We start from the raw sequence: 25,790 nt of genomic DNA, 5'->3' as shown, positions 1-25,790 counted from the left end.
ATAAATGCAAATCATTGTCGTGATTTGAGTTTGCTCAACATCAGAATCAGTTTAATTGTTTTAAGCAATACTAAGAATGTTGAAACTCATCAATGACAGGTGTATTTAAGCAGTCTGTTATTTTTAAATTGTGCAGCTTAGATTCTACTTGGAGTATATTGATGTGGTTTAGCCAGGTGTGCCTCATATAATGCATCAGGACCCAGATGATAACCCTCAGGAGATACATTAATAATGCCTCATTAGTGGCTCACTGCAGATTTCGTGTACTGCGGCTGAATATGTTGCTTTCAGTGGTTTGTAAAAATCCATCGATATCAAAAAATAGAGAGCAAACACATTTTGTGGTGAAAGAAAGAAAATGGGGCCCAAAATCAAGAACTTACCATTTGTGGAGTTGTCGGCACCAATTTGTTGCAAATTCCCCAGGTTCATGTTTCTTTAAATTAAGGCTTTCAATATACGGGAAAAGGTCATAAGAAATAACTCTTTGTCTTTGATGGAAAAAAGAAAGAAAGGCCTACATTAATATAGTGCCTTTCATGATCTCAGCACGCCCCAAAGCTCTTTACAGTCAAAGAAGTACTTTTAAAGTGTAATCACTGCTGTAATGTAAACAATGTTAGACACATTTTAAGCACAGAAAATGTTATAGTTATCAATTAGGTTAATAATTTTCTTGTAAAATTACTGTTGGCCATGTATTGATTTGCATGTTCCATACCTGTTCAGTTGTTAATGTTCTTGTTTAATGAATCAGAGACTGAAACTTTCAGCCAATCGTGTCCAAATATGACATAGAAATTTGCATATATACACATATGACACAGGAAGTATGGCGTATGATGGACAAAGCAACACTAAATACACCAGTAGATCTCTGGTGGCATTGTTCATGTTGAGGATGTAACTAGTAGAATGGACAAGGGAGAATCAGTGGATGTGGTGTATTTGGACTTTGAAAAGGCTTTTGACAAGGTCCCACACAAGATATTGGTGTGCAAAAATAAAGCACATGGTATTGGGGGTAATGTACTGACGTGGATAGAGAACTGGTTGGCAGACAGGAAACAGAGAGTCGGGATAAACGGGTCCTTTTCAGAATGGCAGACAGTGACTACTGGAGTGCCGCAGGGCTCAGTGCTGGGACCCCAGCTTTTTACAATATACATTAACGATTTAGATGAAAGAATTGAGTGTAATATCTACAAGTTTGCAGATGACACTAAATTGGGTGGCGGTGTGAGCTGTGACGAGGACGCTAAGAGGCTGCAGAGTGATTTGGACAGGTTAGGTGAGTGAGCAAATGCATGGCAGATGCAGTATAATGTGGATAAATGTGAGGTTATCCACTTTGGGGGCAAAAACACGAAGACAGAGTATTATCTGAATAGCGGCAGATTAGAAAAAGGGGAGATGCAACGAGACCTGGGTGTCATGATTCATCAGTCATTGAAAGTTGGCATGCAGGTACAGCAAGCGGTGAACAAAGAAAATGGTATGTTGGCCTTCATAGCTAGGGGATTTGAGTAGAGGAGCAGAAAGGCCTTACTGCAGTTGTACAGGGCCTTGGTGAGGCCTCACCTGGAATATTGTGTTCAGTTTTGGTCTCCTAATCTGAGGAAGGACATTCTTGCTATTGAGGGAGTGCAGCGAATGTTCGCCAGACTGATTCCCGGGATGGCTGGACTGACATATGAGGAGAGACTGGATCAACTGGGCCTTTATACACTGGAGTTTAGAAGGATGAGAGGGGATGTCATAGAAGCATATAAAATTCTGACGGGACTGGACAAGTTAGATACAGGAAGAATGTTCCTGATGTTGGGGAAATCCAGAACCAGGGGACACAGTCTTAGGATAAGGAGTAGGCCATTTAGGACTGAGATGAGGAGAAACTTCTTCACTCAGAGAGTTGTTAACCTGTGGAATTCCCTGCCACAGAGAGTTGTTGATGTCAGTTCATTTGATATATTCAAAAGGGCGTTAGATATGGCCCTTACGGCTAGGGGGTCAAGGGGTATGGAGAGAAAGCAGGAAAGGGGTACTGAGGGAATGATCAGCCATGATCTTATTGAATGGTGGTGCAGGCTCAAAGGGCCGAATGGCCAATCCTGCACCTATTTTCTATGTTTCTATGAGTCAGAGGTTATCCTTACATTACCACACATTATACTCCATCTGCCACCTTATTGCCCACTCACTTAACCTGTCCAAGTCACCTCTTAGCGTCCTCCTCACAGCTCACACCGCCACCCAATTTAGTGTCATCTGCAAACTTGTAGATATTACACTCAATTCTTTCATCTAAATCCCTTTGCAGGCCTTGTGTCCTCCTCACAGCTTATTTTCCCACCTAGCTTTGTATCATCAGCAAACGTGGCTACATTGCACTCGGTCCCCTTATTTAAGTCATTAATATAGATTGTAGATAGCTGAGTCCAAAGCACTGATCCTTGCGGCACCCCACAAGTTACAGCCTGTCACCTGGAAAATGAACTGTTTATCCCTACTCTCTGTTTTATGTCCCTTAACCAGTCCTCTATCTATGCTAATATATTACCCCAATCCCATGAGCACTTACCTTGCATAGCAACCTTTTATGTGGCGCCTTTTCGAAATCCAAATACACTAGATTCACTGATCCCTCTTTATCTACTCCTTTACTTACATCCTCAAAAAACTCTAATAAATTTGTTAAACATGATTTCCCTTTCACAAAACCCTGTTGACTCTGCCTAATAATGTTATGGTTTTCTAAGTGCCCTGTTACCACTTCCTTAGCAATGGATTTCTGCTTTTTCCCGACGACTGATGTCAAGCTAACTGGCCTGTGGTTTCCCTTTTTCTCTCTCGCTTCTTTTTTGAATAGCTGGGTTACATTTGTTACCTTCCAATCCACTGGGACCGCTCTAGAATCTCGGGAATTTTGGAAGATCACAACCAATGCATCCACTATCTGTGCAGCCACCTCTTTTAGAACCCTAGGGTGTCGGCCATCAGGTCCAGAGGATTTGTCAGCTTTTAGTCCCATTAGTTTCTCAAGTACTTTTTCTCTAACTGATATTAAATACTTTAAGTTCCTCACTCTTATTAGCTCCTTGAATGCCCACTATTTTTGGTATGTGTTTTGTGTCTTCTACTGTGAAGATAGGTACAAAATATTTGTTTAAGTTCTCCGCCATTTCCTTATTCCCCCATTATAATTTCACCTGTCTCTGCCTCTAAGGGACCAATGATTACTTTTGCTACTCTTTTCCTTTTTACATACTTGTAGAAGCTCTTCAACTTTTTATGCTGAGAAAAATAAAGATATCACTGTTTAAGCTGTCAATTTTCATGGAATTCTTGGTATGAATAATGTGCAGGGGTTCTAATAATTCCCCCGTGTGTGTATGTGTCTTTCAAGTTTAAAAAAAATCCAATCTAGTTCTGCCCGAACATAAATTGTAAGTGTGACTGATGGTCTTCCTTAACCTATCCAGTTGAAATAATTGGTCCACATGGACACAATCTAGTCCCATCATTATTTTGTGAACCTCTATCAAATCGCCCCTGAATCTACGCTTTACTGAAGTATACAGACCCAGATCCTTGAGTTTATCTGGGTAACTGTCAGATGTTTTAAGCTGGGAATTAATTTTCTGGCTACCAAATGAAGAGACCAAACCTGGACACAGTATTCCAATTGAGGCCTAACCAAGGTCTTGTACAAGGATAACATGGTATATTTTTATAGTGAATTTTCCAGTGAATACACCCTCTTTACTTTAAGTATAGCTTGGTACCATTGGTCATGAACCCATAGAGAGTGATGCACCAGTACATCCAGAGACGCCATAATCGTGACCATCTTCAAGAAAGGCAATAAGTCCAATTGCGGTAATTACAGAGGAGTTTCCCTGCTGTCTGCCACAAGGAAAGTCCTCGCAATAATCCTTCTCAATCGCCTTCGCCCTGTGGCTGAAGAGCTCCTCCCTGAGTCGCAATGTGGATTCCGGCCATTAAGGGGCACAATGGATATGATCTTCACTGTGCGGTAAATCCAAGAGAAATGCAGAGAACAGCACCAAACCCTGTACATGAACTTCTTTGACCTCACAAAGGCCTTCAAAACTGTCAATGGTGAGGGATTATGGAGCATCCTCCTCAAATTCGGCTGCCCTCAAAAGTTTGTCACCATCCTTCGCCTGCTTCATGATGACATGCAAGCCGTGAGCCTGACCCACGGATCCACTACACTCATTTCACGTTCGGACCAGAATCAAGCACGGCTGTATCATTGCTCCAACGCTCTTCTCGATCTTCCTTTCTGCAATGCTCCATCTCACCCTCAGTAAGCTCCCCGCTGGAGTGGAGCTAATCTACTGAACAAACGGGAAATTGTTCAACTTCCGCAGCCTCCAGTCCAGATCCAAATTCGTCCCATCCTCTGTCATTGAATTACAGTACGCAGACAATGCTTGCGTCTGCGCACAATCGGAGGCCGACCTCCATGCCATCGTCACCACCTTCACCGAAGCGTACAAGAGCATGGGCCTTAGATTCAACATCAGTAAGACAAAGGTCCACTACCAACGCCCCCGCCACAAAGCACTGCCCGCCCCTGATTATCAAAATCCATGATGTGGCATTGGACAACGTGGACTATTTTCCATACCTCGGGAGCCTACTGTCAATAAGGGCAGACGTTGACGATGAGGTCCAACACCATTTTTCAGTGTGCCAGCGCAACCTTCGGTCACCTGAGGAAGAGTGTTTGAAGACCAGGATCTCAAACCCAGCACCAAGCTCATGGTCTACAGAGCAGTAATGATACCCGCCCTCCTATATGGTTCAGAGACATGGACTATGTACAGCAGGCCCCTCAAAACACTGGAGAAGTACCACCAACGTTGCCTCCACAAGATCCTGGAAATCCATTGGCAGGATAGGCGCACCAACATCAGTGTTCTCGCTCAGGCCAACATCCCCAACATCGAAGCATTGACCACGCTCGATCAGCTCCGATGGGCGAGCCACATTATCCACATGCCCGATATGAGACTCCCCAAACAAGCATTCTACTCGGAGCTTCGACATGGCAAGCAAGCCCCAGGTGGGTAGAGGGAACGCTTCAAGGACACCCTCAAAGCCTCCTTGAAAAAGTGCAACATTCCCACCAACAACTGGGAATCCCTGGCCCAAGATCGCTCAAAGTGGAGGAAGAGCATCCGGGAAGGTGCAAACACCTCTAGTCTCTTCGCCGGGAGCAAGCTGAAGCCAAGCGTAGACAGCGGAAGGAGCGCACGGCAACCTAAGCACCCCATCCACCCGTTCCTTCAACCACCATCTGCCCCACCTGTGACTGTAGATCCCGCATTGGACTCATCAGTCACCTGAGAATTCATTTTTAGTGCAGAAGCAAGTCACCCTCGACTCCGAGGGACTGCCTAAGAAGAAGGATTACGTCCAGATCTATTTCTTTCACCACTGTCTTGAATTCTGTTCCGAATTTCCAGACTGTTTTGAAATTACTTGAGGAATCAAGCTAATAAAAGCGGAATCATCAGCTCGATAGTAACTCCAGTTTAATGTAGAGAAATATGACGTTATATATTTTGGAAGTAAGATAGGGAAAGGAAGTATACGGTGAATTTGTAATGGAACAGAAGGACCTTTGTATGCAGGTTATTAAAGATAGCACGGCAGCTGCCATTTTGGGCAGATTGGCAGTGCTGCTGTTGCCTGCTTTCGTCACCCACATTTTAATGATTCAAATCGTGACATTAATCAGCGTGCAACGCCTGCATTGACAGACGATCTGTGATTTTGGACATCGCTGCTCTTGATATCACCCTCTTCAAACCGCACACGACAGAACGTGCGTGCAGCAATACAACAGTGATGCTACCAGCACTTCTTAAAGGGACACACACATCTTTCAGGTAAGTTTAGATTTTTGGACTTTTTTTTTACATTTTATTGGTGGTGTGGCATGGTGCAGTACATTTAAAAAGTTGTTAAAGTGTGCAGGGAGTGCTGCTGCATGTTTGTAAGGCTTTGGCTCTTAAAAGAAGGCCTCTGAGAATATCACTTGCACCCAGCCTTAGGGTCTCTGGTTGCAGTCCCCCTTGGGCTGCAGCATGACATGGAGATGGAGCAGAGGCAGCAAAGGAAGGAGGAAACAGAAGATGAGAAAGCGGAAGGAAGGAGGCAATCCAGACAGTCCCTTTCTGGCCGGGATATCCAAGATGGAATCATCTGCCTGCAGTACCAGTGAACCCCAATTCCCCTTTCAACATTAGCCCCACACCTTATCTTCCCTCAGTCCTCTTGGCCACAATGCTGAAATAAACCACAAAGCAAACTTTACAATCCAACTTTATCCATATATGCTTCCAATATTACATCAAAAAATTAACTAATCACCCTTGTGCATTCCCTTAGTGACTGTCTCGTGAGTGCTTTTGCCTGTGCTAGTGTTGTTGCACAGGGCTACCCCAGTGACTGCATCATGGTTGGTGGAAGGTTGCTGACTTTCCGTCAGGGAAACTGCCGATGGCCTTGCAAGACAACCTTGAGCTGCTGGTGGCAGGGGAGTGTGAAATCGAGTGATGGTGTTCCTTCTTCTTCTTCTTCACTCTCCTCTTCCTCTTCTTGTTGACCCACTGTCTGGACAGACTGGATTTCTTGGGTGTCAAAAATGAGGAAAGCACAAGGGTAGGGTTGTGGTGGAAGGAGGGGTAAAGCAAGAAGTGCATGCTTACACCACGTGCAACGTGTAAATCAGAAGATATTGTGGGATGAGGGGGAAGTGGGATGTGAGAAGGAGGATAACGTATAAGGATACGAGCATCTTGTATTCTTTTAGCCTCGCCACTGGTAAAGGGCTCAGCTGTGCCCCTGCTATGAATGGCCAACACCGTCTCCTCCAAGGGGTGAGGTGAAGCTAGGAATGTGAGATGTGCTTCATGTTTGGTAGGGATTGTTGGTAGGTGAGTTGTGGGGGATATTGAGCAGTGTGTGAGGTCACTGGTGCAGTTGGTAGGAGATGGCTTTTGAAGATGCATTCACTGACCTTGACCACTCGGCTGAGGTCATGTATCTTCTTTGTACACTGGAGCCAGGTCCTGGATACGGCAGTGAGCGCCTTGCCAATTTGGTCCCAAATCCTTTTTGGAGGGCCTCCTCGCCCCCTGTGAGTAGAGAACCTCTCTTTCCGTGTTGACCCCCTGCACAAAGTGGGAGTGCTGCGTCCGAGACCCTGGGTGCCCTTTCCCTGGCCTGTTGAGCCATTTGTGTCAGTGCTGAAGCACTCAGCATTTTTTATGTGCAGAAGGCAGTTCTGCTTTAAGAGCTAGAGACTGCCTTGAAAAGGGGCAAGCTGGCTTTAAGTAAAACCAGCCTCGCTCTAGTGACATAAAATTGGGCCCCCTGCTGAGTGCACAGCCTGTCAGCAGGACGTTCATCGCTAAGCTGTGCACTGCTATCATGTTAAGTCGCAGGCAACACCAAATTGACGTGCTGCCTGTGCTTTCTGAACAGGAGCAAGCATACCTTGCATTGCGGTGCCCACACCCATTTTCAGGCCTTATCGAATTCCACCCTTTAGATGTCTCATGGAAAAAAACATGGGGGGAGAAAATTGGGGGCCAGACGCTAATCATTTTCAACTTTGGGGTTTGAGCTCCAGGAAGGAAGTGAAGCTTTATGCTCCATTTCCTTCCTGGAGCGCAAACCCCGAATTTGCAGGCGGGGCGATACTTGTGCACGCTGCACAACGGGCCGTGCAGCACTGACGCTTTCGGAGGCTGCTTCCCTCCCTTAAAGGGAAGGGCCATCGCTGCAGGCTCTGCAAGGGAAGGAAGTGGTCCCCGGCGGCAGCCGCGATCCAGCCTGATCAGCCCCAGCCCGATGCACTGCAGCAGAGTGCTGAAATGATCGATCGCTGGCAAAGACTAATGTAAATAAAGAGAAGCAGCATTTTGGAATTTTTTTCCTTACATTGGCCATCTTTAAGTATTGTCCCCGAAGTGCCTGGCCTCTCGAACGCCTCCCGGTAGCACCCCAGACGCCTCCTGCAGTTCTGGCCCAGCGATGCTGCAAGGGCCAGAACTGAAGTTCGGGTCTGGGGTGCTACCGGGACGATGCGCATAGCGATGATGTCACGATCTCTTGGCGAAGGAGATCGGGGCACAACGTCCTGCCACCACCATAAACCTCCCGAATATAGTGGGAGTCGATCTTCTCGGCGCACCCAGTCGCTTTGTGCTTAGCGCCCTGTTATCACCGCTCCTGGAGGCAATAACAGCAGGCACTAAGGATGCCAATTTCTAGGCCATTGATCTGATGGGACAAATGGCCTGTTTCTGTGAGCTAAAATTGTTTGAATATATATAGCCTCAAGAATCACATGAACTAAGAGAGTGACACTGATGCATTCTGTAAAGTTATCCACACTGCACAAGCTCAGACTGTGGCATCCTGTGAATTGCAGGCAGAGGTATAATTGGTAACTCCACTCAATGATCGCTCTGCAAAGAATATCAGCTTCAGCCCAAGCTTTTGAGAAATGCTAAAGCTTCCAAATAAAAATCCAATGAAGGTACTTAAAAGGCACAAAAGATATTTTGTGGATAAATGTAATTATGTTATTAAATAATATAGGGGCCGAAATTGACCCCCATCTGAAACGGGGAGCATGCACCCGTTTCAATGGTTTTTACCGCAGCTGTGGTTGAGGTCGCCTCTTGAGTGAAATTCTGCTCTTTGTTGTTTTTTTTTATTCGGATCCGGGAGTCACTCTTAATAGGGGCGGTGACTACATTAGAGGGGTGGATACGCAGCGGTGGCAACACCTGAGGGGCGGAAGTTGGGGGAGGTGCGGGGTGACCGCTGTAATTACGTCACCATGGCTCTCCCCTTCACTTAAAGGAGAGAGCCTTTGCGATTTTAAAACTTCGATCCACTGGGCCACCAGGGAGGGTTTCGGCCGTGTCAGCGGCCTGGCACCCAAGAGGGGGTGCCAGGCTTGCCTGTTGGTGACCTGGCCAAACCCGGGGCATAATTGTTGGGCCAACATGGCAATCGTCCGACAAAAAAAACCATGGCGGCAGCGGCAGCGGCAGTGCATCCTCCCCTTTAAGGGAAGCCACACCGCCATTGCAGAAGGCCACAGCCTCACTGGACCACCGGAAAAAACAGGTTTTGGCACCGCCGGGCAGGCCGAAGATTTTCAGAGGGGAATTTTGCCATTGCGGGGGATAGATCGGCAGTGTGCACGGTGATGATGCACATCACACACATTGGCAGCAGTGGAACGGTAGTGGAGGGGATCGGAGCACTGCCGGGAAACTTCGGAAGGGCTGCTGATTTGCGGTGGTAACAGGCCTTAAGGAGAGGAGGGCCATAGTTTTTTTTATGTTTTTCTTATGTTAGAAACTTTATTTTGAGCTCTGGACATTTGAGTGTGTGGGAAAGGAAATGGTGAATGAGAGATTTTTTGAGTGATTTCATTGTTCAATTTTTGCTGTTTGTGTTAGCTTTTCATTATGTTTCATAGTTATTTATCACTTAGCAGAGAGATCAGTAACCAAGGGGCATAGATTTGAAGTAATCAATAGAAGTTTAAAGGGTAGTTGAGTGAGAACTTTTTCACCCAGAGGGTGGTGGGCATCTGGATCTCACTGCCTGAAAGGGTGGTAGAGGCAGAAACCCTCAGCGCATTTAAAAAGTACTTGGATACGCACTTGAAGTATCAGAACCTACAAGGCTACGGACCAAGAGCTGGAAAGTGAGATTAGGCTGGATAGCTCTTTTTCGGCCGGCACAGACACGATGGGCCGAATGGCCTCCTTCTGTGCCATAAATTTCTAGGATTCTGTTCTATGGTCACATGAATTCAAAATCTAATCCAATCAGCTGCAGTAAGTTTGCATATTAAAAATTGTGACTGAAAAAGTGTGATGGTACAAAATGTGCAGAATACTTACTTTTTAATAGATGTATATTTATTGATCTCCCATGATATTGCAAACGGAGAGCAGTTTTTAGCCATTTTACTCAGAGTATGAAGCTGTAAATCTTTGGAAAATGTTTTCTTGGAGAAGCCAACTTCTGTGTTACATTCTGTAGGTCAATTTGGAGTGCTTGACAGGAGCTTAAATTATTGGACTGGGCACCGTTAGCCATTTTCTCTGTAAATGCCCTGCGTTTTTTTCTGATTGGCTGCTGTCCATATCAGACAATGCAATCCCTTTATTATTTTGGTTACAGAATAAAGTTACTGATCCTTCTCTTCTGAATTTAATGAATATTCACTGAGTTAATAGTGTTGCAGCTCTATCTCCAGCCTGTGCACATATCCACTCAGATACTACCTTGAAGCAAGGAATTGCTCCAAAACAGTGTTGGCAAGTTCTCTGGACATTGAGATGGGCTATTGACTTGCAGCTCAATGCTACATGTGTCACTTGTATATGGGCTTGTTTACTATTACATCGAGCGGTGCTACATTGTGGCAGACAGTATCGGGGTCGAAGGGGGCGAGGAGCCGGTAGGTCTCCCCCAATCCCCCCCTCCCCATTGCCAGAGCCTCCTCCCGGGTCACCAGCTGGACTTGAAGGGATGAGGAGGAGCAGGAGCAGGCTGGTCCGGATGGCAGCGTTGACGTGTTTGGGATCCTTGCTGCTGGCGGTCCTGTACATGCAAGGCGGGTTAAGCCCAGAGCTTAAGGAGCAGTACCTCCGGCCGTTTGCAACGTGGAGAAGTAGAGAGTGGGTTTAGCCAAAAATATGGAGCGAGGAGCCGGGAGTCTGGGGCCACAGCGCCGCCACTGGCATGGTGCTGTAATTACACCGTGGCGTGTTTACCTGCGAGGGAACATCAGTGGCAGGTCGGGGCCATAAAAGGAGCAGCATGGAGGCATACTACTTCAGAGAGCAGCATGAGCTGCGACGGCAGCGAAGAGTGACGTCATCAAGGTCCAGATTGGTGATTGGGGCATGGGCAAATATTGCAGGAGCGACGATGTCAGGGTGAAGGAGCGGCAAGAGACTGTAGAGGGATGCGATTGGGGCCCAGGGGAGACGTGAGTTCAGGGCCAGGTGCCCGGGGGCAGCACAGGCCAGCCCACACTGCAATATGTGTGCGCGCTGGGTTCGTGCAGCAGAGTAGGTCTTCAGCCGTCTTGGGTAATCCTTGCCACTGGACCAAGACCGAGCTCTGTCAAGCTCGTGTGGTGGCTGATTTGCAACGGCCACTCCACATTAAAAAAAATCCACGCACAGGCATCTTCCACTCTTCAGGATGTAGTTCAGGACCTGGAATTTTAGGTCCTTCATTGGAACACCTGTGAACTTATCCTTTTTTGGTGTGGAAGAGGGACCGCCTATGATGATGACGTTTACTATTTTAAATGTGTGAAGATTAGCATGCAAATGGCTGTATTGTACAAACATTTCAGGCAAGTATTAGGCTTCCATGATTGAATAACGTGATTCAGACTATAATGATAATGCACCTTGCAGTTCATATTGCTGTTGCAATAGGATTTTTCATAGCATGTTAAAAAAAGAAAGACTTGCATTTGTATAGTTGCAAGAAAATAGCATAACCGTAACAATTCTGTCAAGGGACTTTACTAATGTCTCAAACCATGAAAAGCTTAAATGATTTATGAATGTCGGAACTCTAAGATTGAATTGGTCTTGATGTTCCCTGGTGTCTACTTCATGCAATATATATGTTAAAGGATTTTAAAGTGGCTTTCCTTATTGTGCTTTGTGCACCCTAAATATGGGTTTAATGTTCAGTTGTCATAATCAAGGACAAAGGGTATTTCATCTAATATGACACTAAACTTGGTTGTATGCTATAGAGTGTCAATACTATTAATTTTTTTCTCTCCGGCAGTTTGTCTACAATTTCACATGTTATAAGTAAGTTTCAACTGTTGAAAGCTTCAAATTAAGGACTTGAGCACATAATTCTAGGCTGACACTTTAGTGCAGTACTGAGGGAGTGCTGCACTGTCAGAGGTGCCATCCTTCAGAGATGTTAAACCAATGCTACATCTGCCCTCTCAGGTTGATATAAAAAATTCCACAGCACTCTTTGAAGAACAGGAAAGTTCTCCCAGTGTCCTGGCCAACATTTATTCCTGAACCAGCATCACTTAAAAAAAAAGATTCTTTGCTGTTTGTGAAACTTTGCTGTGTGCAAATTGGCTGCCACATTTCCTAAGTTTCAACAGTGATTACACTTCAAAAGTACTGAATTGGCTGTAAAGTACTTTTGGATGTCCTGAGGTGATAAAAGGTGCTATATAAATGCAAGTTCTTTTTTCTTAAATAAACAAGTGTTGCCATGATACAGATATTTGGCATTATAACCAAATCCAATAATTCAGATTGGTTAAAATGAAGACATTCTTTTTGAACAATTTTTGTTCCTCTCTATTCAAATTCTTAGTAGGGGTGCAGTTTCACAAGCACAGATGGTTACTGATCCATGCCCAAGTGGCCATCATCATCTGCATGCTTAGACAGCGAGTGTTGATAGGCTAATGAACTGTAAGGGGCATCATAGATCAGCTTGATCCTGACATTCACATATGCACACTTCGCTGCATAGTCATCATAGGCAATCCCTCGGAATTGAGGAAGACTTGCTTCCACTCTTAGCATGAATTTTTAGGATAGTAATCAGGAGAGGAACCATTGCTAATTTCCACGTCCAGCCCAGCATGGAGGTATTGAGGCCAGTAGTAGCATCTGGCTGTGTAGATTTATATGCGTAGCACCACTCTTTTCTACATTGGAAAAAAATACATTAGTGTTAGCACAGATCAGCTGATTCTCTTTTAGACATGGCTGTAAACACAAAGAAGTTCATGGTTCTACTTAATTAGCAGATTATATCTACTACATTTCAGATGAATGGTATGCACTGAACTCCTGATGAATATTGTTTTGCAGGGACCCCCCGGTGGTGGAGGACCTCCAGGAACTCCCATCATGCCTAGCCCAGGAGGTAAAAAAAATATTATCTTATTTGCTTCTGTTTTCTTTTGTCGTTCTAGGATATTGCAGGATTTGATGAGCAATGAATATGCATTCTTTACTGCCTTAAGAACTTGAGTAACAAATATAGAATCAAAAGTGTTTTGGATTTTATGTGTAAGCTGTTAGATTACCCGATTACAAGGGTTCAGTGGGAAGTAAACAAATACCATTTGCCTTATTTTTTAAAATTGTAATGTTGCAGGAAGATGGCATGTTGTGAACCTTTTGAACAAGTCTGCAATTTATTTGGACTTGAACAAGTGCCAGTAAGAGGTAAATTGCCATTTTTGTTTGAAATATCAGGGGTAATTCTGTGATCACATGCTCTTAGCAGCGAGCAATGGTTGGAAAATCAGGGCAACAATGTTGTAGTCCTATCTCTGACCAATATTCGCTGTTGGCTCCCCCACCTTCCCTCCCACTATCCCTCTCGCAGGAATCTCCTGTAATCCTCACCCCATGACTTACCTTGTTGCCAGCGATGATCCGTTAGTGCTGAAATTCTGCTCCTGCTCGCCAGCCAGTTGTTGCTTCTCTCAAGTTTCGGTCGAATCATTGACCGGCACCATGCAGAGGAGGCCAGAAAGTTAAACTCATCTGGGTGTCACACTGCTGAGGTTGGGGTGGTGGTTTTCACTCGCTAAGAGACACATACCCTCCACAAGAGTCCCCTTGCCCAATTCCATTACCCAAATCCTTCATTCCTTGTTTATTATTCCATTTATCACCTACAAGGCTCCACAGCAAAGTCCTTAAATGCAATTATTGCACAAAAATTGGGGAGAGTACAGTGAATGCCAAAGACTGTCATTAGATTTTATAAGTAATCTTTCTCTTTCTCAACTGATTTAAAAGCAAACATATAAAAGTATGTAGCATGTTGGAAACTCATTTGAATAAAACATACTTAATTGCATAATGTTACAACACAGGTTTAAAACAAAAAATAAAATGCTGGAAAAACACAGCACGTCCATTATTATCTGAAAAAAGAAAAGATAGATTAGCGATTTGTGTGTAATCGTTCAGTAGAACTGGCACTGACACCCTTTATAGGACTGATCTAAATGAAGGCGAACATTAGTTCATAGTCAAGAATAATTATTAACATGAACAAACAGTTATTAATTTAATAAGCACTTAGTTTTTTCGTTGTGATAGTGGTTAATAAAACCTCTGTAATAACACACCAGCTTGTTTTATATTGGTGTTGATGTCGTGTTTGCGCTACCGGTTCTCAAAGCATGGACCCCATCCAGCCAGTAACAACCTCAATGTAAATCTGCCAGGTGTGCCATAACAACAACAACAATTTGTATTTATATAGCACCTTTAACGTAGGAAAACGTCCCAAGGCACTTGACAGGAGTTTTATAAAACAAAACAAATAAATTTGGCACCAAGCCATATCAGAAGAAATTACGGCAGATGACCAAAAGCCTGGTCAAAGAGATAGATTTTAAGGAGCGTCTTAAAGGAGGAAGGAGAGGTGGAGAGGTTTAGGGAGGGGGCTCCAGAGCTTAAGGCCCAGGCAGCTGAAGGCACGACAACCAATGATTGAGTAGTTATAATCAGGGATGCTCAAGAGGGCAGAATTTGAGGAGCGCAGACATCTTGTGGGGGGTTGTGAGGCTAAAGGAGTTTACAGAGATAGGGAGAGGCAAGGCCATAGAGGGATTTGTAAACAAGAATGAGAATTTTGAAATCAAGGTGTTGCTTAACCGGGAGCCAATATAGGTCAGCGAGCTCAGAGGTGATAGGTGAGCGGGACTTGGTGTGAGTTAGGACACGGGCAGCCAGGTTTAGGATGACCTCAAGTTTATGTAGGGTAGAATGTGGGAGGCCAACCAAGTGTGCGTTGGAGTAGTCAAGTCTAGAGGTAACAAAGGCATGGATGAGGGTTTCAGCAGCAGATGAGCTGAGTTAGGGGCGGAGACAGGCGATGTTACAGAGGTGGAAATATGCGGATTTAGTTTTGCCGCAGATATGTGTCCGGAAGCTCATTTCAGGGTCACATATGATGCCTAGGTTGCGAACAGTCTGGTTCAGCCTCAGACAGATGTTAGGGAGAGGGATGGATTCGGTGGCTGGGGTACGCAGTTTGTGGTGGGGAGCAAAGACAATGGCTTCGGTCTTCCCAATATTTAATTGGAGAAAATTTCTGCTCATCCAGTACAAGCAGTCTGATAATTTAGAGACTATGGAGGGGTTGAGAAAAATGATGGTGAGGTAGAGCTGGGTGTCATCAGCATACATGTGGAAACTGATGCCGTGTGTTTGGATGATGTCACCAAGGGGCAGCATATAGATGAGAAATAGGAGGGGGCTAAGGATAGATCCTTAAGGGACACCAGAGGTAACAATGCAGGAGTGAAAAGAGAATCCATTGCAGGTGATTTTCTGACTATGATTAGATAGATAAGAATGAAACCAGGCAGTCCCACCTAGCTGGACGATGGTGGAGAGGCGTTGGAGGAGGATGGAGTGGTCAACGTGTCAAAGGCTGCAGACACATGAGAAGGACAAGGAGGGATAGTTTACCTTGCCATTATTATGCCATACTGTGATATATTTTTACGACATCACTAACAAACACACTCTACAAGATAGCTCCAACTATCATCATGTGACCTTGTTATCACATGATCCTTTATTGTATTTACATCAGTAGTTGTATTACAACAGTAGTCCACTAGGCGGAGCAGTAGTCCACTAGTGGGAAGCTCTATTGCACTTCTCCCTCCTCAATGAAGAAGTAATCATAACAAAAAATCATTATACATAACTTGCATGATATACACAACGAAAGATATGTACTTATTTTGCCATATTTACAAACCAAACTTAACCACTGGTTTTCTGTTTCAAAGAGGATACCTTCACTCTTGAACAGAACTTTCCAAACTTGGTGTCGAGTTTAGGCTTATTCTAGGCTGAACCGGAGGAGAATTTTTCTCCAAGGGCACCCCTTGATCTACAGTTTGACTCTCTACAACTTCAGATTATTTGTCTGCCTGACTTGGACTCAGACTTAAATTCTGACTTTCTTTTGGACTTGTTTCTAGTACATCTGATGTAGGATTTGCTACTGGTACTCTACTTGTAACCAGACTATTTGACATCAGAAATAATCGAATCATTCCAACTTTCAACTCTTTCCACATCTGTAGGTAAAATATGATCAATGTGAACAAACCTAACCTTTCCATGATCAAACATCTTGACCAAATATGTGCAAGGGCCACATATCTTCACTACACTTCCTGGTAACCACTTTAACCATTTATGGTGATGGTTCTTCACTCTAACCTTCTGATTCAATTTTACATTTCTCTCTCTTACTCTAACTCTATCATGATTCTCTTTCTGTCTTAATTATTTCTCTTCTACTAACTGTGACAAGTTTGGCTTGAACAACGAGAACCTGGTTCGTGGCTGTCATTTGAGAAACAACTCTGCTGGTGTTCTACCAGTAGTTGTATGAGGAGTATTACGATAAGTAATTAGAAAATTTGCCAATTTGTGGTCCAACAACAACGTTCATTTCTTTGGATTTGGATCCAAAATTTACTTGATGAGGGCATGTTTTACAATTTGTACTGTGTGCTCTGCTGCACCATTTATGGCAGGGTGGTATGGTGGAACTTTGGTATGTTCCACACTGTTTTGGTTCATGAACTGTGCAAATTCTTCTGAACAAAATTGCGGCCTGTTATCAGACACGGTTTCTTGGGAGGTCATATGAAGAAAACAATCTTCGCAAATTGTCTAGTGTTTTACTTATTATTTTCCGCATCAGAAACACCTCTACCCACTTCGAATGACTATCAGTCACAATGAACAGTTGTTTCCTTCCAGCTCAGTAAAATCTACATGTAACCTTTGCCACACCCTGGGAGGCCATTTCCATGGCTGTAATGGTACTGATGGTGGTTTCTTGCTTACCGTTGTACACATGTTGTGCATTAAAGATGTACTCTATGGGTTCAATTTTGCCCAAGCCGGTTTTCTGGTGTATTGCCAGAGTTCGGCCCATTTTTCTAGGCCAGAAATGCGCTGGAAATATTTTGCCAAAGTTTCCCCGATCTATCATTCGCATTTGGCGCCGCACAGCGCATCCAGTCGCCTCAGGGTATGGAGCCTGCTGTCTGCGCCGGAAAAACAATGCCGCACCTTCTGCGCGTGCGTGACAAAAAAAGTGAAGTTTTTGATGTCGTGCAATGGCCGCACATGCGCAGTACAGCTCTGAGTTGGCAATTGGCCATTTTTAAAGAGCCAATTGTGTGTGAGAGAACGTTGAGTGCTGTGTGAGAGTATTGGAAAAATTAGATCTGCAGCAATACAAGATGCAACGTGGTGCAAGGACCAAAAATTTCTTACAGGATGAAGTGGAGACACTAGTTACTGTGATTGAGAACAGATGGCAGGAGCAGGACACCAGCAGAGGTCACATAAAAGTTCCACCCAAAGAAATGAAGAAACGCTGGAACCAACTTGCAGAAGATTACTGTGCAATGGTGACCACCACGAGGTCTGGAGGCCAGTGTAAAAAGAAGTGGCAGGACCTTGGTCAAGTAGTTAGTGTAAGTAATATTTTTGTTTATTCAATGCAATTGCAATTGTAAATGTGACCATCTGTATATGTCCCACCCAGCAGAAAGACACCCTCTCTAAAAAGTTAGGTTTTCATCTTTGCAGGGGAAAATGGCACACAACAAATGAGAAAGAACCCGAACAGGAGGAGGATCGGCAAATCTGCAGCCATTGACACCCTTGGAAGAGAGGGTCGCTGCTTTGATGGGTCCTGCCTGGAGAAAAGCAACCACCACTGCACAAGCTGGGCCCACACTTGAGGGAGAGGGTAAGTCCTGCAAATTCCAGTCTGGCTTTGCTAAATGTTAAGTACTGCATGGGCTAGCTATGCTTCAGTTCCTGGGGATCTCTCTGTCAGCTACGCTTGTGCTATCATTCATTGTGGTTCTTCAAATCAGCCTGCTGCCTGGCCTGCGCTGTGTGAGCCTACTCATACCACCCTGCCCCCTCCTCTGCTGCTAACCATTTGTCTGTGTTCTGTTATATTTTGAAGAACTTGAGGCCGACGCTGACGATGTAGAAGAAAATTCAGACGAGGACCAGCTGAACAGATAACATCTTCGAATCCAGCCCTGCAGACCAAGAACATGGGGGTGAGGGGGAGGGGGAGGGATGGAGCTGGATGAAGCCCCCACTGTTTTACTGACTTTGGAGGAAGTGCCACTCATTGCGATGACAGCCCCTTCCATGATGTGGTTTGAGTACTGGTGGGACATTCCATGGTTTCTGAATGTCCGAGGCTGCGGGTCCCAGTGATGTGGTGCAGCGAGGCACACCCAGGGCCCCACCATCCCAGGCTGTGGGTCCCAGTGGTGAGGTATAGCAGGGCACACCCAGGGCTCCATCTTTCGAGGCTGCGGATCCCAGTGGGGGGGTGCAGCGAGGCACACCCAGGGCCCCACTTTCCCAGGCTGTGGGTCGCAGTGATGGGGTGCGAGCCACACCCGTGGGGAGAAGGGGAAGGAGAGCTGGACCGCGCTCTCCTGAGGTGCAGGATCTAACAGATGTGGTTCAGATGATGGCCTTGGGTGGGGAAAGCATTGACCTTACCCGATCACTCCTGGACACCATCAGTGGGGTGGGTGACGAGGTAGCAGGACTGTCGGAAGAAGTAACAGCAATCTCACAAGAAATTGGAACTATGTCAATGACCATGAGGGAGGGAATGTCACAGGTAGGTGATGCGCTGTGAGTGAACATCAGGGAGGGAATGTCAGAGATGGTGCAAACACTATCACTGAACATGAAGGAGGGAATGTTACAGGTAGTTGAGACCGTGTTGCTCAACATGAAGGAGGAAATGTTGCATGTCATTGAGACACTGTCAAGGCCCATGAGGGACGGCATGTTGGAGTTAGCTGCTGCAATATGGGAACTCGCCAAGACCCCACGCCCATTGACAATCAACTGTCACTCCCACTCCAATCCCCACACCAGCCTCTGAAGAGCACCAAGCCGGGCCCTCCACATTGCCGCCTGGGCCCTGCCCTCCACATTGCCGCCTGGGCCCTCTACATTGCTGCGTGCCACCCCCTCCCCCCCCCCCCCCCCCCCCCCACCCCCAACAGGGCCGCACTACCCGAGATCTTAGAAAGAATAAGCTTGGTACCAACCCCAGAAACACTGTGCCATCGCTTGCAGGCAGGGGTGGTGGAGTCACCAAGAACAAGCGCGGCGGGCGGTCTTAGAATAAGGTGGAGGAGAGATGGGTGCAGCCTTTCTTTGCTGCTGCTGATGCTGTTGTTATTATTGTTGCTGTTGTAACTGTTGTTCTCAAATTAAAAGATTTTTGTTCGTTATGTAAATTTGCAAGTTTAAAAGTTAATAAGTGATCTTAAAGTTTTTAAGTGATCTTAGAGTTTGTATGTGATCTTAAAGTTTGTAAGTGATCATAACTGAAAACATTAAAGTTTGATACCAGAATAATTTTATTAAAGTTAAGTACAAAGAACTGTTTGTTAAACTTTTTAAATAATATATATTTTACATTAAATCTGAATCATCTCCATTATTTGTTCCAATATTAACAGAACTTTTGAAGTAAACAAGAATCATTTCTGTCATTTGTTCCATTAACACAACACAACAGTACAGAACAGGTCCAAACAGTAAACATGGTCCATGTGGAATAATTGTCGCTGAGCCTTCAGGCAGCAAAGCGTTCACGGATGAGCTGCTGGCACAAGGCTCGAGCAATCATTAAAGGGGCACGATGGCCTGTCCTCCTCCACCGTCATGCTTCGGGTTCAGGTACTTACATGGCTTCCTTGTCCTCATCATCTGCATCTTCCTCCTCATCATCATCAGCCACTCTCATTGCAGGTGAGTCTTCTCCTACCAGTTGCTGCTGCCTCATGAGGACTAAGTTATGCAGCATGCAGCACTCAACAGTGATCTGACCTCCAGAGTGGTCCAGGCATCGGAAACGCTGTTTCAAGATGCCAATGGTTCTCTCTGTGATGCTGCGTGTCGCAATATGCGACATGTTGTATTCCTGGTCAGCTTCCATCCGGGTTACACGTAGGGGTGTCATGAGCCAGTTGGCGAGGCTGTACCCTTTGTCTCCCAGTAGCCAGCTCTGCCCTTCTGGCTGCTACTGAAACATGGCAGATATAACGCTCTTGCATAGGATGAATGCTTCATGGGTGCTCCCAGGGTATCTTGCATCGACTGACGTGGTGCAATGCATGTCGTTACACATGAGCTGTACATTAATGGCTTGGAAGCCTTTTCTGTTCCTGTACATCTCGGAATCCTCCAAAGGTGTTCGCAAGCCGATGTAGATACAATCAACGCAGCCCTGTACCTTTGAGAAGCCAGCAATCTTGGAGAAGCCCACAGCCCTGTCACGCATTGCCTAGGTGGCCATCGGGAACTTTATGTAGTCATTACTCTGGGTATATAGTGCAGCTATCACCTGCTGAATGCAGATATGTGTTGCATATATGGAGAAATAGCGCACACATCCCCAGTTGTAGCTTGAAACGATCCGGAGCCATCGAATGAAAGTGCAGCTGTAATCTTCACTTCAACTGACAAAGCAGTCCTTCTAACGCATCCAGGTTGTAGGTCTGCTTTCACCAAATCACAGATCTCAGTTGCAACTTCTTTGCGGAAACACAGCCATCCGACACAGTCTGCATCACTCAGGTGCAGGTACGGATACCTGTCTCGATATACCCAACCTGCCCAGCACCCGACTCATTGCAGTCTTGTGACTTCTCCCCTTCTCTCTCCCCTTGCACCGCCCCCCCTCCTCCCAACCTCATGCAGTCTTCAGAAGCCTTCCGATCGGCACCTCGCTCCCCGGGCTCAGTACAGAAGGCTTTCGATTGGCACCTCGCTCCCCGGGCTCAGTGTGCGCCTTCCGATCGGCACTTCTCTCTCTCCCCACCCCCCCATCTCCCCCAAACCCATTGCAGTCTTCAGAATCCTTCCGATCAGCACCTCCCTCTCCCCGCCCACCCCACCGCCCCGGGCTTGTTTTCCAACCGAGCCCCGAGCCCCAGTGTCCAGGCGCGAGGCCAATTCTGCCGACTAAAGCTACGACTCTCCAGCCCTGCTTGAAGACGTTTGGTGGTGGCATGTAAAAAAAATGCAAACTTCTGAAATCAAAAAAATTTCCATTTACTACGTTGACAGGTAAAAAAAAGTTTAACTTTATTATTGATTTTTTAGAGTGTTCTTGACTCCCTCCAAAATTTTTGATTAAAAACAATGGCATCTTTCAGCGCCGATTTGTCAATGTGCACTGCTTTCTCCTAACTCACCAGAAGGTTTTTTGGGAGTGGCCAGATACACCAACCTAGGAGGAAAATTTTTTTGACAAACTGCGAAAAATTATGAAAACCTGCGCAGACTATTACGTCAAAAAAAACTCACCGAGAAAAATGGTAACTAACTCAGGTACGCGGGTGCAGATCGCAGGGGGAAACTTTGAAAAAAATAAATACACCAGAAAAAACATCGCGCACCAAATAAATGGCGCAAATCACCCGGGAAAATTGAGCCCTATATCTTTATCTAAACCTGGCCACCATATGTAACTGCATGCAAAACTCTTGGTCAAGCACATTCCCAGGTGTTGGTCGTGAAGATCTCCTAACAATTTGGACTTGAACTTATTTGGAATTACCATTCTTGCACCCCACATGATGCAATCTTTATCCACTGACAATTCATTTCTACGAATGAAGTATGGATGAATATCTTCCGCTGATACCTGATTTGGCCAGCCATTTGCTATGTAATTATATACCTTCAGCGACTGGCAGCTCATCAATGTATAAAAAATAGAACACTTCTTCCCTATTGGGTGTAACTTGTGATGGAGATGGCAGCCTGGATATAGCATCAGCATTACCATCTGACTTAGGTACAACAACAGTGGATGTAGCCCAATTACTTAGATCTATCTTCAAAATAATTGTCTCACTTTCTAGTCCTTTGAATTCTTGCTCAACTTTCTCCTTGAGTGCGTATGGGATGGGACGTGGCTTGCAGTAAACTGGTCTAGCGTCCTTCTACACTCTGACACTCGCCTTGGATCGGACTGCCTGTTTCACTGTTTGTTGACATTGGATACTGCTTGTTGACGTCATCTTTTGATGCAAATCTCGTTTCAACATGAAAAATCTCATTCCAATCCAGCTTCAGTGATTCCAACTAATTTCTACCTATCAAGGCAGGCTTGACTCCTGCCACTACTAAGAGAGGCAAATCTGAAACTAATCCTTGTATTTCACCGGTATGGTACCACAGGGATTTGCTTTCCTGAGTAGCCTCGCAGCATTATCTTCGATTTCTCCAGTGGAAAATCACGCAACTTGTCGAGATATGGGGATTCCGGTACTATGCTCATGGATGCACCAGTGGTGATTTCCATGGGTATCCTGTTTTCTCCAACGTCTACTTGGATGATGATACATCGCGAATCATTGTTAGATACCCTCGTGCTCCTGATGACGTGTATCTCCAGAACCTCCTCATCCTGTTGCTTCTCTTCAGTGCTATGTAGTCTCTGGTGATTTCTATTTATAGCATTGAAAGTCAGTTTGCTCTTCAGTTGGCATGCCTTTGCAAGATGCCCAGTTTTCTTGCAGAAGAAACACTCTGCCTTCACATATGGACAGCTTTGAGCGATGTGTTGTCCCAGGCACCGATAGCATGACTTCCAGTTGCTGAGGCCCTGGGACCCACCTGCCTTTTAATTTTAATCTGCAGGTGATTCACCTTGGTTGTCTGACGACCGGAAATGGCGTGAAATTCTCGGGAGTATTGGTCGGCCATATCCATCGACATAGCTGTCTGACAAGCTAAATCAAAAGTCAAGTTCGGGGTTGTCAACAATTTCCACCTGATTGCTTCATTTTTCATCCCACAAACAAAATGGTCATGCAATGCTCGGTCCTGAAAGTTTCCGAAATGACAGTGAATGGATAGCTTTTTTAAAGCTACAATGTACTCACTGATAATGTTGTCAGTTAATTGATCTCATATTCCAAAATGATAACTTTCATCAATTTCCAGGGGCTCGGGACTGTAGTGCTCTATAGGATTAGAATCTTCGTTATAATCTCAGTCAGTGACGTGTCCTTCGGCTTGATGGGAACAAGCAAATTTTTCAGGGTTTCATACTCCTCGGGGCCTGCTTCAGTCAAGAAAATAGCCCGTTTTCTTTCTAAAATCATCCGGTTACGGTTTTCAGTGGGGACTTTGATGATACTATTCACGGTGAAAAACATTTCAAGCCACTCCACGTACACTCCGAAAGTCACTCGGTTGCGATGTAACTCATCCAAGCACCCTACTGTCCCATAGGCGTAGCCATCTGGACCCTGGCAATGTCAACAGTTCAGCCAAGTGTGGTTGAAATTTACCTTGGATTTTTAGCTGTTCTGCAAAACAAAGAATCTCTCAGGTTGCTTGGATCATCCACCAACAAAAATTTCAGCTAGCGAATCCAATTATCCTATCCTCATCATCACTGTGATATATTCTTACGACATCACTAACAAACACACTCTACAAGATGGTTCCAACTGTCATCATGTGAACTTATCACATGATTCTTTATTTTTGTATTTACCACAGTAGTCCACTAGGTGGAGCAGTAGTAGTTCATTAGGGGAACCTCTATTACACATACCTATTATCCCATTTTAATTTTTATAAGAGCGGCCAGGTCTCCAGATTCTCTGGGTGTGCCGGATGCTGGGGCTCGCGTGCATCATAGCCGCGCTACCCCCCCCCCCCCCAGTTAAAATTGGGGCCTATATTCGTGATCCTTGACTGAAAGGATCTGGATTTTCACACCGCCATAATGGCTGCAGTCAGGAGGTCCAGTGTTAAAACAAAATAACAGTCGAGATGTCGGACAGCCCTGTGGAGTTGTCTGCACTTGGAAGGGTTTCGAGCAAAGTCCATCTGTTCCTGATGAAGCTTGGCAAGTGATACAAGTTTTTTCAAATCCCTTTAATGAAGGCTGGACCTGCACCAAATCTGTAAGGTGTGAGTGGGAACACATCCGTTTAATCTGGTCATAAGCATTTTCTAAATCCCAGTGATAGTTATTGTTTCTGTTGTGTTTTTCCCTCCCCTAGCTTTCCATTTTTACTAACGGCTTTCTCATATGGCTGTGTTAGGGGGTTCTCTTTCCCTTTCCCCAACATACAGAAGCACCCAGCCTCCACTTACTGGCTTCACCACAATCCTGATTGGCATTGAAGATCAGAGGCCTGACCCTACTCTACATCCTGAGTGTTTATGCTTCAACATGCTGCACTGCTGACCATGCACTTTATTGATAAGTATTATATGCTCAGAGAATTTGAATCATTATGCAATGAAAAAATAATATTAACCAAAAAATATACGATTACATGAATGATGCTAAATATGCTCTGTAACTACAGAGTTTTTATATTTACTAGAATAGACTTCTATAACACATTTAAAGATGTATTTAAATGATACCATAATAATTTGACAATATGTGAAGTGACTAAATTGAGGGAATTATAGTTTTCAAGAAGTGTACTAATTTATGCTGAGTGCTTTCACTTTGATGTCTATGCTATTGATTTTATTCTATATCCGTAAAAAAACCCTGTGTCTAAGAGATGAAAGGGGCATTTAGTAAAAAGGGAAGGAAGATCGAATGTGTATACTATTCATGCTATGTTCAGTTATGGCATCTATGTTTTATTTCAGTGGATGACTTGGGCATTACATAATTTTAATCAATCAGCTAAATAGAAAAAGTAGAGTGCAACATAACCAATCAATACCTTTATTGGCATTTGTACTGCTTAATACAATCATGTGGTGCCTAATACAGTTCACTTTAGATATGATGTATTGGCTTGTTTTTCATAAGAATAAGAAATGGGACAGTACAGATTAAAGTTAGAGTAAACAGTGGAACCAAACAGTTTACAATGTGTTGTGCCAGTTTTGTAATACTTATTATTGTGAGTATTTCACATTACTAAGAAAATGCGATTCATTTTCTTTCACCTCTTAGAAATTTACCATTAACTACAATTAGGGGAAAACCAAAATAGTGAAAAGCACAGGATTGTATTTGCTATAATTTTTTTTCTTAACTCTTATCCAACTCAATAAATGAAGATTTCATGTAATTATAAACAAATATCATTAGGGGTGCTATAAATGTAAATTATTTATGGGAATAATTCCAAGCACCTATATTAATTGCCAAATAATGGAGGAGATTTTGAAGCTTCGTGCCCAGCAAAAATGGGCCAGTAGAACCCCGAAAGTGGTGGGGTATGACTTACCGGCCCATTCCTGCTGACGGTGTGGCCGATGCTACCATTTTTCAGGACAGAAAGCTCACTGGGCCAGCCAATGTTGTGGCAGCTCAGAGCTGGCAGGTTGTCGTGGAGTGCTTGTTTACTGCCTGGTGGCCATATGTTGATGAGGCTGATGTGACTTTGCCTGAAATCAGCACAGCTTTTTAAATTGTTAAGTACAGGTTAGGTATTTATTGAACTGCTCAAAATAGTTGATACTTAACATGTTATAAGCGGTGCCTTTGTAATTGACATCTATGGTAATGACAAATAATTAGCACCAATTGCCCAATGGATTCTTCATTGGAATATCGATTATTTACTTCCTATAGTA

The 25,790-nt window shown here is 44.6% G+C and overlaps 1 protein-coding gene across 4 annotated transcripts in view; it reads left to right on the top strand.

The window, feature by feature from the left end:
- Positions 1–25,790, top strand: part of ssbp2b (single stranded DNA binding protein 2b) — an 810,931-nt gene that overhangs the window by 687,818 nt on the left and 97,323 nt on the right. For all 4 annotated transcript variants that reach the window (XM_070885543.1, XM_070885533.1, XM_070885522.1 and 1 more), the window contains one exon: positions 12,960–13,014. In XM_070885543.1, the coding sequence (XP_070741644.1) occupies positions 12,960–13,014 (55 nt within the window). The remainder of the gene's footprint in view (positions 1–12,959; positions 13,015–25,790) is intronic.

The sequence above is a fragment of the Pristiophorus japonicus genome, chromosome 1 (genome assembly GCF_044704955.1).
Source record: "Pristiophorus japonicus isolate sPriJap1 chromosome 1, sPriJap1.hap1, whole genome shotgun sequence".
NCBI classification, from domain to species: Eukaryota; Metazoa; Chordata; class Chondrichthyes; family Pristiophoridae; genus Pristiophorus; species Pristiophorus japonicus.
This window is presented reverse-complemented; position numbering and strand designations above follow the sequence as displayed.